Genomic DNA, 14334 nt, shown 5'->3' with positions numbered 1-14334 from the left:
CAATTCTTCAAATGAATTCTTTTTTATTAAGTCACTTGATTTTATGTGTTCTCTGAAATATACACGAAATAAGTAGCTGAGACTGTATAGCATTAAACAAACTTAGTTTTTAATGAATGTTGTTTGTAATTTCATAGTACACAGTTTACTTTAGCCCAGTAAATACCTCTCTTGCGTTTGCAGTAAATTGCCATACGATGTAACAACTGAACAAGCATTAGAACATCCGGAAGTGGTAAATAGACTGGAGTCCTCCATTCAAAGCTTGAGAACAGTAACTGATAAAGTCCTTGTGTCCATATTCTCATCGCTCAGTATGATGCCGTAAGTGCCAAATTACAAGTCCCATAAATTCAGTTCATTTGTACAATAACATTTGATGCAGGATTCAGTATAAATAGCCATCTATACTGCCTTGATATTATCTGCGGTACATGTCTTTATAATAGCAATTCTCCAACAGAGGGAACAGTTCCTCCATATCACATATTCAAAATATGATATAAAACCTAGTGAGCATCTGTAATGTAAACCCTTATATTTTTTTTTTTCATTATCATCTTGTTTTGTGTGTAAATGGTTAGTCTGTGAAAATGCAGTATCTTGATTGAATGGAATGATTTGTTTGTTTCATCTAAGTCTTTCCATTATTTTCCTTTTTCATCTGTTCTATATGTAGTTACGGAATGAGGTATATAGCCAAAGTTCTGAAGAACTCGCTCCATGAGAAATTCCCAGATGCAACAGAAGATGAACTATTAAAGGTAGATTTGTGAGGTGATCTGTCAGCAGCTTGTTCTTTCTGCTTATGCCAAAAGCAAGATTTATTGCATATAAGCTTTCTACAGAATTGTTAACACTTGTATTTACAAAAGCAACAGAGAGTCCTGTGGCACCTTTAAGAGTAACAGATGTATTGGAGCATAAGCTTTTGTGGGTGAATACCCACTTCGTCAGACGCATGACATGACATGCATCTGACGAAGTGGGTATTCGCCCATGAAAGCTTATGCTCCAATACATCTGTTACTCTTAAAGGTGCCACAGGACTCTCTGTTGCTTTTTACAGATCCAGACTAACACGGCTACCCCTCTGATACTTGTATTTACAGAAACTTCTGGGGGTGAAGATGAAAGGAATTCCATGTGTTAATATGGCCTGCCTTGGAAAATATAGTCAATGTTGCCGAGCATCTGTAGCACTTATAGAAGTCAATGGGCCAGCACCATTGAAAATCAGCTCGGTGGTACTTTATAGGAAGCTAGGAATATTTGATTGCATGATTTTGCTTCAATACTTATCTTACATGAAGAATATGACTCTGGTTTTTCAATTTTAACTCTAAGGTGAAATTACTTCAAATGTTTTTTTTAATACTATAAATACAATTGGGCAGAGTTATAAGAGCAAACGGTGAATTAATCCATCCACTACACTTGTTTAAGATGCTTATAAATGTTGTGGGAATGTGACATTTGTCTAGACTGGAGCATGTGTGCTGTCAAGTGATGCAGAATGTTCCTGGCACAGTGCCCTTCCCTTAATCTGTCAGAACCATTGTATTCTGCAAAAGGCAACGTGAAGTCATTCTGTGTGCCTGCCACATAACTACAGGGCTCACATCGTGCTTTAATTAAATATATTTGCATCTCAGTACAGTTGCCAATATCTGTGTTGCATTTTAAAAAATTGAATTGTAATGGATCCAGAATTACTTTGAGGATTTTTTTAGTATCCTTCAAAAGACATTATTTTTGTGTTACAATTCTTGTCTGGAGCCATTTTGAGAATTTTAATCTCCACAGCGAAGTTTATTCTGCTTTTATGTAATAATAAACAATACAGCTAATATTGTTTACAATAAACACTGTTTACAAGAATTTCTTTGGTGCCCATCACCACAGTGCCTGGGGATCACTATAAATTTACATCATTTTAAAACTTCTCTGACAACTACCCTTAAATGGGTAGTGAACTGATTCCACCACAAGGCACCTCTACCCTGCCGGCTGACCAGCACAGCTCATCATTTGAAAACCCTTAAATTCAAAAGCCAAACATTCCATTGAGTGATGAGGCATGGGCTATGGCAAACTAGCAAAGGAAGTAAGTACCAGATGTCAGGAGTCCTTCACTTCTCACCCACAGGAATTCAACTCTTGGGTCAGCTTAGTACCTGGTACTCTAATATAACAGAAGAGGCAGTTTCTGAAAACCAACCAATAGCCCAGTGTCCAAGGCATTCACCTGGGTTTTGGGAGACCCTGGTTCAAGTCCCTGTTCCAGATTGGGCAGAGTATGAACATGAATCCAGATTTCTCACATCCCATGTGAGTGCCCTGATCCTTGGGTCATTGACTGGTTTGGGCCTGGTTGGTCTCTCTACTGCCCATCCAGGTTTTTTCCTCAAAAAAACTGCAAAAGTTCTCAGTTTCATCACAGTGCTGAATGGGCAAATCTTCTGAATTCCCAAATATTCACAGGACAGGAAAACTTTCCTGCCCAGTTCTAATGATAAACGTAGAATTTATCAGGCCACTTTAAAAAAAAAAAAAAAAAAAAAAAAAAAAAAAAAAAACTCAAAATATTTGGGATGGGCTAGAAGTTTGGGATAAAGATTACAGCCAGCTCAAAGAGAATGGAACCTCTTATTTTTGAAATTAAATAATATGTAAACTTTAAAAAAAATTCTTTCTGCACTTCCTGCTTTTAGGTTGGATAGAAAGTACAAATTTTACAAATGTCTATCCTCAGTATTTCTGATTCAGCTGAAACAGGATAGTAATGGAAAACTTATTTGAATGATAATAGGATTTATTATAACTTGATGTATGCATCCAAAATTTCAGATATTTAAACATTTTTTTAAAAATGTGATTTTTAAAAATTAGACCTGGCCAAAATTCGGATGAAATGAGAAATCTTGGAGGGAGATGGCACTCTTTTCCTGTTTGGTGGGGAGGGGGGGGGGGTTGGTTTGTTTTTGTTTTTTAAAACCAGTTGTTATAAATATACTCCTGGTGTAAGTGCCCGTTACTAAATAACATCTTTTTTTTATCTCTGTGGGATCACTAGACTTTTCCAGTTAGCTAACTAGATAATACTTTCGTCAGAAGTTGTTTTCACAGATTGCTCTCTACCACCTCTTAGTTAATGATTTCTTAGAATCTAAACCAGGACATGTGTAGTTTTTGGTGGGCTTTCTAAGAATGTAATAAAGTGTACATCAGGGAAGAAAAAAATTCTCAAAGTATTTCTCCTATAGATTGTTGGAAACCTCCTATACTATCGCTACATGAACCCGGCCATTGTTGCTCCTGATGGTTTTGATATAATTGACATGACAGCTGGAGGCCAGATACACTCTGACCAGAGGAGGAATTTAGGGTGTGTGGCGAAAGTCCTTCAGCACGCTGCTTCTAACAAACTCTTTGAAGGAGAGAGTGCGCATCTTTCATCTATGAATACTTACCTGTCGCAGACGTATCAGAAGTTCAGGTGTGAAAACCTCATGCAAATGTTTATTCGATGTAAACCGTTTGGGGGTGGATAAGGTAGACCTACTCTATTTACCTGACTATAATTCAATGAATAATCCTTCATATAGAAATCGCTCTGCCTTGTTCTGTAATGGGAAAATAACGTGCTGTATTTCCAGTTGAGTACTATTGTTTAGCAAGTAATTTTAGTATTGCTCAGCAGTATTCAGTCATCCAAATAGGAATTTTTAATGCAAAATTAAGTATGTGAGTCTAATGGAGCATTTCATTGTATAATACACACTAATGCTTGCTTTAAGTAAGCAGAACAGCTGATCGTTTTTCAGTCTGGTGGCTGAGATTACGCCTCTGTAAATGTAAACTATTTCCCAGCCAGGAAGAGCTGTCTTTTTTTTTTTTTTTTTTTTAACTTTAGCCATCTCAGCTGAGAGAAACAATTGTAGGAAGTGACAATTTAAATATTTTGCTAAAAAGTTTCTCGGGAAAATCCAGACCTTCTGTGTTGCAAGGAAGTTGTTTGAAATTTATGCTCTTTACCTTGTAGCTTTTTTGGGTGGTTATGATCATAGAATTATCATGAGACAGCAGAACATTTCAAATGTACATTAATTATTCCTTTTAGAAGGGTCTCTTCTATATGAAAAAGAAAACATCTTTTTAATGAGGACTACTCTTATAACCTTCATTTAGAGGCCATACATGAGCAAGGATACTAACGCAGTTTAGTCATTTTATTAATTAATAACAAAAACAAAGAGGAGGAAGACCTGCTTGTTGTGTTTAATTTGGCTCTGAACTTTACAAAAAGAAGAATCCGATATCTCATTAAATTAACTTTTTGCTGAAAATTGGTAATATGTCTCCACGGAGGATGCTAACCTGAGAGGGTTAGCATCTGCTCTGTTACGAAGTGTGAGATGAGAGATTTTTCCATTATCTCTGCAATACCTTTCTTAGTTATCAATAAAAATGCTGAGAAACTGATTCCTGCTTCTGAAACACTGGATGGCTTCTGTCTGTCTAGATATAGATAGTGGTATAGTCATAGTAACACTTTGTGTTAACACCTTTTGTGTATTTTCCCCTAGTATTCATACACTGTAACAATCCCATAATCTTGCCAGATATCCTTCTATTTTGCACAGTGTTCCTGGGCACCAAACAGTTAAACATTGCAGTGGAGCGATGCAGGGACTTTAAATATGTTAAATTTAAACACCTCTGACTGCCCTGTATCATTCAGACAGCCTGTATTAGTGTGCATGAGATTTAATTACTGCTCCTAAACTTTGACAATCTTATGAGCTGCCTTCATACAATGAGTGTAACCATTGATGCAAAGCATCTTTCCTTTATATCTTCTGGAGGATTATTTTTAATCCAGATTCTAGACTAGATCCCTCAGAACATCTTTAAAAAGGTTCCAAATAAATCTTGCTTACAACTTTGTAGCTGAAAGGGAAAAATCTTATTTTGAAGAAATAAACCTGCTGGTCTCTCTAGGGACAGGTAACGTTTAAGCACTCCTGTTTACATTGTGACATGCTGCTTACAATTTGTACCCTGGCATTCCTATGCAGCTTTAATAGATTGTAGCAGAAATATTCATATAGCCTGCATTTCAAACAAGAAGCTTATTCCAATTCTCTACAGTTAGCTAAAACATGTTTTTCTTATTGTATAATTATTTAACTTATCTTTCTCATCTTACTACTTTCTTAGGAATTTTTTTCAGACAGCATGTGATGTTCCTGAGCCAGAGGAGAAATTCAATATTGATGAGTACTCTGATATGGTAACCCTCAGCAAACCTGTCATATACATCTCCATTGAAGAAATCATCAATACCCACTCAGTAAGTAAATGGAAAGAAACTAGCTAAACAACTACTGTTTAATCTGTTCGTGGGAAATTTCTCAAATCACTTTTTGGGAAATGAGTAATTTTTCCATAAAATCACAGAATAACTGTGGTGTTCTGTATTGGCTTTCCTAAAATGCCATGAAGGAATTCCTTTACTCTTCCTTTCTGATAGTCTCTTGTCCAAGTAGAAGATCATCTCAATGTCCAAGTATATGGAATAACCTTAGAACCAAACTTTTCTTAACATTTATTGTAACTTGTACTGTGTGGTGCAGGAGAGAATTGCATTTCTACCCCATTAGCCCCAATGGGAATGGTAGAGACAATAGTTTGGAAACAAAGTGTTAACCAAAATAAGAATCTGACAATAAAATGTAAAGTATTTTTTTTCTTTCAGAGCATTTAACTGAAAAGGAAAAAAAATGCAGAACTTCTTATTGGCATATAGTAGTCATGAACCATTCGTAGTTTATTTGAATTACAAACTTCCTCTTGGTAAGAAAGGGGACTTGTTGTTCTTTTAAGAGTTAGTGTGACTTTGAGATAAAGTAAAATCTTGTACATTTTATGACTTTGGTATTCCATCATGTGTTTGGCTGGAAGCAGATGTAAGAGTGTGATTTAGAGGGCAGTGGTATCCTGCAAGTATGTTTATTCTGGATAAGGAACAGATGAAATGCAGAAACTGCAGTTTATAGTGTGATTCACTAGGACATAATTTAGATGTATACCATATGGTCCTTCCACAGCTAGTATACTACCAGTCATCCACTAACGTGCAAAACCCAGAAATGTTAAATCATGGATATTCTTTTAAAAATATGGAATACTTCACTCCCAAGACAGTGAGTTAAAAATTAACCTTACTCATGCAAGAACTAATGGCTAAGCCTACCAGGAAACATAGTGTTTGCTAGATTAAAGACAACTGCTACTTCAAGTCTGAATTGAGGATGTATTTGTTTCATTTCCTATCTGTTTGTCAACACTTAACTTGTTTCATTTAGGTGTCCAGCATGATATTCAACTCCTGCTATGCTATTGTCAAGTTTGTGACTTAGAAGCTGAATCTCAGATGGTGCAAATGATTATGACACATTGTCACATTGTCACTTTGTGTGTAATCTGGTTTAGTGTGTTCTGAACTTCATCAGGATTAACTGAACACTTTTGATATAAATTACTTGTCATGCGATAGAACACTAGTCAAAGGGGACAGTCTTTTCCTCCAAGATTTCATGTAGTTCATATGTGTATGGAGGAAGTAGTTAAGACTTGAAACAAGGCAGCTTTATATCTAAAGATCCTAAATTTCTGTATGTCTTAAATTTGCAATTTCAGTGTACGCATGTATACATGCACAGCATACACTATATAAAATATAATGCCAGGGCACTCATGTAGATGAGACTGAGGGAAATTTTCAAAAACAAAATGTTATGCACCAAACTGCCATTTGTGTCTTTGAATGTCTCCCCCAGAATCTTTAATGTGCCTTTGATTTCCCAGATATGAAGTTTTTTAGCTGCCTCTATATTTCAGTGAACACAGCTTTTGATTTGAATAGGCTTTTCACTCTCTAAACTATCAGAGTTCTGAAATCTGTAAATATAGCATATGTTTTACTCCACTTGTATTTAAATTCAATTTAAACTGGTGGCCATGGGCACCATAACCTTAAAACAGACTTCCATAGTAAGAATCCTGTTTATGTGGAAAACAGACCTTGGGAACTAGCAAACACAAACTGTTATCAAACTCTGCACAGTGCCACTTGCTTCCTGAAGTAAATGCTAGTGATAGGTACAGAAACAAGCAGTCTAATTACAGGAAACTCATTCTTCAGGCCCATACCATTCGTGTTTTTTTATAATGCAGCATATACAAGTTTGTTCTCAGAGGCTTTTTATGGACAGCGGAACTATTCCTCCTTGGAGGTGTGCACAGCTGCAATACAAGTTGTATTATTAATAGAGTTTGTACTTCCTGTTATCTTGGTGCCAAGAAAATCACTGATACTGGCAATAGGAGCATATTGGAAAAGTAGCAAATTGATACCACAGGAGTAGGAAATCCTATATTTAAAAAAAATACAGCAAACAAAAAAATAAAAAGGACAGCAGCAGCGTGAGCCTCCTCATTCTGCATAGCATGGTGTGAATAAACCCTGCTATGATGAGGTCACAATTATGAAGAAGACAGTTCAGTCCCCTTGTCCATTAAGGTCCTGATCCAACAAAGCACTTCAGCATATGCTTAAGTGTCGTGCTGATCAGAGGCCTTATTCCTTGGTCTCTGAGACTGTCAAGTGAAGTGCCAATTCTGGTTCTGTTTAGCGGTGATGTTTTGTTAATCGTTTTAAGCAGCTGCTAAATTGGAGCTTTTCCCCATGTGTGTTAATATTTTGAGGACTCACTCCCTTCGGTTTGTGTATATTTGCTTGCATTCTAATATTGATCCAAGGGTGAGCCAACCATCAGACTGGGAAATAGAACTATCAGTCTTGAAACCACAGCCTGTAAGCAAGCACTTTCTTTCCTTCAGTCCTCCATAGTCCTTATTCATGCTGTAAGCCCACTGTGGCTCTGAAGACTTTATTTTGAGCATTCTATTTGTGAGTCTATCGCACCACTTGGAGAAGTGGAGTATTTCAGTGGTTTTGCTGATAATCATTTTGTTTGCACTTGTTTATAGCTGCTGTTAGAACACCAGGATGCCATTGCTCCTGAGCAGAATGACCTACTGAATGAATTGCTGGAGGGGCTAGGGGCTGTTCCTGATGTGGAGTCTTTCCTTGGTAAGTTTTCTCTTTCTCTCTGTCTTCCCCTTTCCCCCCACCCCCCACCCCACCCCCTTTGGTCTGTTCGTGATAGTAATCCAGGGACTGGCCCTAAACTGGTATATGGGGGGGGGGTACTTGTTTGGCCTCTTCAGTGTCTGCAGAATTTAAGACTTTTTCCTAAAATGATTTTTGCAGCTATTATAACTGAAAAGATATTCTAAAATGAGAATCAAAGGAGAGCGGTCTCCCAGAGTCCACAGTAGCTCTGAGAGGTATGAACTACTCACAATGGGTATTTATTCTGGAGCATAATGATATCATTTAACTCTCCAACATCAACAATTTCAGCAGAAACATCTAGCGCTCTGTAATTGAATAGAGTACTATCACATATTTAAATAACCTGACTGAATGTATGGAAGGGGCTGTGCAAACCAAATTTCCATAAAAGTAGACCGACTTTAATTTTGAGAAGTAGTCCTCTATAGAATAGTGAAACAGGCAAAGGATGTGATACACCAATGAACATACTGGAAAATTTTCTAAAAGCAAATTCAGTCTGATTATTGATAAGAGGCTATGAAGAGAAGTAAGTCCGTAACAATGAGTTTGGATTTGTGCCAGACAAATCAATGGTGGATGCTATCTTTACATTATGATTGCTAGTGGAAAAATAGAGAAAAGAGGTCTTGAGAAGGCTTAAGAGCATGTTCTGAAAAAAGTCATATAGTTGTTTAAGAGGATGAAACAGATATCTGAAAGCTATCAGACTCATCCAGGACATGTATGCGGGTGCTGCTACCACAGTTTAAAAAGTCATGTGAAGTAATTGAACCATTTCAGTTAAGAGTCAGAGTGCATTGAGACTCTACACCAAGCCTCTTTTTGTTCACCATGGTGCTTGATGCGGTTACAGAAAACATTCAGAGTGGCATGCTGATGCATGCTTTTTGCAGATGATGTGCTTGTGGGAGAGAGCAGAGAGGAAGTGGAAAATGTAGTGAGATGGAAATGCATACTTGAAACAAATGGCATGAAAATCAGCAGAAAGTCTGTAGATTCAATGATAACTTTCAGGAAGGCAATGAGACTGTAAGTCTGGGGGGCCAGCCACTAGCAAAGGTATAGAAGTTCTAGTTCCTAGGTTCAATAGTACAGGGTAATAGTGAACTCAGTGACAAAGCAGAATAGGAACGTCATGGACTACATGGAGACAAGTGAGTGAAGTGATATGCAGTAGGAGTTAGGAGAAACTTTTCTGTTTGATAGGCAAAGATCTGTACAGTAATTATTAGGCCTGTGCTTTTTGTATAGCTCTGAATGCTCAGCACCAAAGAAGAGATAGGAGCGGATCTTGAATACGATGGAAATTAAAATGTTAAAATTGTTGCTTGGAGTTACAAGGATGGACCATCAGAACAAACACATTAGGGGAAGTGTGACGGTGAGACCAATTATAGGAAAGCTGAGGGAATCCAGGCTTAGATGGTTTGATCACATGAAAAGAAGATCAGAAGAATATACAGGAAACAGGGTGTTCAACTTAAAAATGGAGGATAAGAAAAGGGTTGGGATGCTAGATGGATGGATGCTGTATAAAAAGGTTTGATCATCTGTGGAGTTTCCAAGGAACTGCCTCAAGGCAGACTGGAATGGAGAAGGACACAAAGAGCTGACCCAACATAGATGGGACTAAGGCTAGAAGAAGATGAATAGAACTATTAATATTAGTGCAGGGATCACACCACCTTTGTTTAGAAAATGTCTAGCATATTTTGGGTGCCTCAGAAACAAGTTAATAATAGGAACACTATCAGTAATGAGAACAGGAGTGCTTGTGGCACCTTAGAGACTAACAAATTTGTTAGTCTCTAAGGTGCCACAAGTACTCCTGTTCTTTTTGCGGATACAGACTAACACGGCTGCTACTCTGAAACCTATCAGTAATGATTACCCTACCACAGTTCTATTTTTATTATTTTAATTTTTTTCCTGATTATGGAAGTTAAATAACTGCACAACTTCTTTGGTAAAGAAACACATATATTTGAGCCCTATCTGGATAACTGTCTTGAAAGAAAAATCTGATTTAAGGTGGCAAAAATCACAGGTTTTAGTATTTCAAAAATCTTTGCCTAGATATATAGATAGGTAACTTCTATTGGATATTTTCAGAAAATACAAAATACTACAATTTTCCTGTTTCTAAATGGAGGGAAGGTATTGATTGTGTTTAATTCAAAAATTTTCTTCAGCCATAAAAAAAAGTTATTTGTCTAGATATAGTACATGTGGATAGATCTTTGAATAGTTTTCTGTTTCCTTTAACATGTTTCCCAGGATTCTGGTTCATGCTCCAGTTCTTGTCACATGTCAGTGAACTGGCAGAATAAGAGCCATATTTTTTCCTACAGGGGAAGGAGCTGTTGATCCCAATGATCCTAACAAGGAAAACACATTGAGTCAGCTTGCAAAGACAGAGATTTCACTCTCTTTGACCAGCAAATATGAGTTACAGGAAGGTGAAGATCAAGATCTCAAAGGGTTGATGATAAAGTACGGTTTGTTCATTAAATATATATCTTCTGGGCAATGTTTTTGTTAAAACAAGCAATACCAGTAATGTAAACTAACTTTATAACTTTATTCAGGTTTGTAATTACTTTAGTGTTCTAACTGGAAATTTTAAAAAAAAGTGTTTTTCAGACTGCATGCCCCCCCACAACCATTCATTTGACTGGCGGTCTACAAATAGTTAAGCCCATAGCTTGGGCCTTTTGGTTAATGTAAAGACAGTCCGATGCTTTGCCAGCCACTAGCCAAATCCTGTGCTGACTCGTACCTTGTGCAACCTCCTTGGCAACGCAGCATGAGGTCAAAGATAGTGTTATAATCAAAACTTAAGGCCAAATTCAGCATGAAATTTGCCCCCTAAGAGTTTGGGATGTAATTCTGGCAAAACTCCAAGGCTAGTTAAGACTTAAACCGCTGTTTTCAAACTTCAGTGCTTTTGGAAAATCTACTTTAGACACCCAAGTGACTTAAGATCACAAATCCTCTTGGAAGTGAATGAGATTGGTGCTTCTAAGTCACTTAGGCGCATATGAAAATCCCAACTCTAAATCCTTATTTGGACACCTAGATAAGTTTCTTGATTTTCAGAGGTGCTAAGCACCCACAACTTCTATTAATGTTAATAGGAATAGTGGTGCTCTGAAAAACACAACACACTTATTTAGATCGGGGAATTACAAACCCACTTAGTGTGGACCACATCTGGACTGTCTCTCCTCCCTTTGCCATTGGCTGCAGAGGTTGCTCATGACATAATAACCAAGACTTGAGTGAAGTATGACCTGGCAAGAGGGAAACAGTGAGAAAACAATTTAAAGCATGAATACAACAGTAAGATGTGTATATAGTTAGATTGTACCTCTAATTCATTATGATTTTTACCTCCTCTTTTTGGGGGCGGGGGAGCGGAGGTGATGAAATGCCTTTTGATGCTTAAAGATTTAATATTGTTGGATTTCATTAAATGAAAAGTAACATTTGAAAGGTTTAATGTTCTTTTGAAGTTTGACATGTTAGGACAAATTTTCCTCATTCATTAGAATTTAGTTTGTTCTGTGTACGTTGTTTTCTTGTATTAAGAAGGTTCTGTTTTATAATATTGCTGATGTGCGTCACACAAAGATTAACTTGTTTTTCAGGAGTAACGTAAGCCTTTTGTCATCAGTGGTTTGGGCTCTTTTCCAGTTTGTAATATCCTTAGCATTGTAACAGATAATTAAACTAACTTTTAATTAAGAAATAAGAATTTTAACTCCTATCAATTAGAAATGTAGAAATGAGCATGTTTCTGATGTATTAAATTTCCTTAGCAAGCTCATTATATGGGTGTCAGAAAAACTATCAGCACATTTCACATAGGCCATCAAATGATTATTAGTTTAGGTCATATGGACCTAGCTTAGATTCAGACTATTGACCTGAAAAGAGAAGGATCTGTATCAAATAGACCAGTCAAGTCTCCACCCCATCCAAAATCTTTCGAAGTCTGAAACAAACTTTGTAAAACATCGATATTTTATCTCTTACGAAGTTATGGCTACTTGCATTATTGCACACTGTGAAATAGATACTGTCCTAACACATGATCTTTTCCATAATTCAAGATGAGTTGCTGTCTAGACTGGAAGGCAAATCCAACTCTGCCCTCCTTCCTCTAAATTGAAAACACTTGGAAATGTTTGTCTGACCAGTGTTTGTACAGGATGTTACTGTCCTCTTAGCTCACAAACATTGCATGACTTACCCAGGGGGAGAGAATAATATTCACTGGCTTCCTTTTTCTTCAGATGGTTGAAAAATACTATTGGTAAAACCTGTAGGCAAGTGCATTATATCAAAAGTTCTGCATAGCTATTTTTATTTTTAAATTAACCTCATCCCTATTTCATTGGATATATTCACATTTAACCTACCTGCAAATTATGAGTTGTTCAATATCTCTTTTTACTATTGAAAATGGATGCAAGTGCTAACTTTCTAAAACAGCTATTTTCACACTTTTCTTCACAACCTGTGGGCTGGCTAGACAGTCTTTTAAAATTAAACCTCATTCTATGCAGGCCTATAGTGCAGCTACAATCTCACTCAGCAGTGCTCATACTGAACACCAATATTTTTAATGTCAGAGGGGTAGCCGTGTTAGTCTGGATCTGTAAAAAGCAACAGAGTCCTGTAGCACCTTTAAGACTAACAGATGTATTGGAGCATAAGCTTTCGTGGGTTCTCAGATACATCTGTTAGTCTTAAAGGTACCACAGGACTCTCTGTTAATATTTTTAATGTACTTACTGAATCTGAAAAGTAATTTAGCTTTATTGACTGGCAACTGAAGCTTTACTTTGGAGGAAAGTCATTTTACCACAGTGTTTACAATTGCAAGCACACACTCTACAATTCTTAACCTTAAGGGTGTTTTCCCTGAACAAATCTTACAATTTAGCTGGTAGAGAGAACTGTCTCTAGAATTTCCCACACATTGATCATACAGTTTTATGGTCCAGGAGATAAAGATTTAAATGAAAAGGAAAGGGATTGGTTTGCCATCAGTACAGCAGTTATTCATGCTTATTGATCTGAAACGTAACTTTCAAACACTTCGGGGGTCCTTTTGGGTAACTTTGCATATGTAGTTTGATGTAAAGCTACTTACATGACTTCTGTAGTTTCTAAAACAAAACACTAGGTAAGAGTATAGGAACATCTCAACACATTTGTATTATTTATATGACATCGGTGTGTAGGCAACTTACAGACAGAATGACAAGGTCTCAGCCCTGAGCAACTTAAAGCTTACATAGACAATGTAGAGTTGAAGGATGAGGAAAGGGATTGGAGTGAGTGGTGATATTTACTATATGGCTTAGTAGTGCCACCATTTTATTTCAGTTTGTCTTTTTTTTTTCTTTGTTTGCAACCAGTTTCTTCTGTAATTGGGATCGATGGCATGAAACTATTATTTAAATTAAAGCTTAAGTTTTGCTCTCCCTGCAATCTCTCAGTATCTATATTTCATGCTCTTTCTTTGTTAGAGTGTTTTCTCAGTTTCTGCTAATCTGATCTTTAAAGAGCTTTTTCAAATTGATTGATTTATGCAGAGTTGAACTACAGTTTCAGTTGTAAATAATCACAGCTGACTTAGGATGTTTGTTCAATAACTCTTGCACCTTTTAGAATAGACATAATTATGAAAACTGGCCATCCAGTTGGGGTGTCAATTGAAGCTACCCATAAGGGTATCAGTTAGTGCTAAGAACAGTTTTTTGCCTCATTCCCATTCAAACATCTCACTAAATATGATTCCTGCAAAACTGGATTTTTGTACATTTGTAGGGCAGCCTAGAGAAACTTTCATGCTGTATCTGCTCTATATCAATAGTGAATATGAGTTTAGGTAGCTGACCGTCTGCAAGCTGTTATGAATATTAAATCATCACTCTTTAAAAGTATGTTTTAGTAATCATATTGGGAGATAGTTTCAAAATGTATATTGATTGTTTGGTGCTTTTGTAAAATAGTAACGCATGTGTATAGCATTCGTGATAACCACAGATATTAACCCACCAGTTTATGTGCATAATTGGACAGTGAGTGTTTACAGGAACTTCTAGTTTGGA

General features: G+C 36.8%; 1 protein-coding gene across 1 annotated transcript in view; it reads left to right on the top strand.

The window, feature by feature from the left end:
• The window catches only part of IQGAP2 (IQ motif containing GTPase activating protein 2), a 105773-nt gene that overhangs the window by 71953 nt on the left and 19486 nt on the right, over positions 1-14334 (top strand). Inside the window, exons 24-29 of the mRNA XM_065407024.1 lie at positions 184-324; positions 680-764; positions 3267-3499; positions 5224-5356; positions 8059-8161; positions 10561-10702. Of these exons, the coding sequence (XP_065263096.1) occupies positions 184-324; positions 680-764; positions 3267-3499; positions 5224-5356; positions 8059-8161; positions 10561-10702 (837 nt within the window). The remainder of the gene's footprint in view (positions 1-183; positions 325-679; positions 765-3266; positions 3500-5223; positions 5357-8058; positions 8162-10560; positions 10703-14334) is intronic.

This window comes from Emys orbicularis, chromosome 6 (genome assembly GCF_028017835.1).
Source record: "Emys orbicularis isolate rEmyOrb1 chromosome 6, rEmyOrb1.hap1, whole genome shotgun sequence".
Taxonomy (NCBI): domain Eukaryota; kingdom Metazoa; phylum Chordata; order Testudines; family Emydidae; genus Emys; species Emys orbicularis.
The sequence above is the reverse complement of the archived record's forward strand: the minus strand, read 5'-3'. Positions and strand labels throughout refer to the sequence as shown.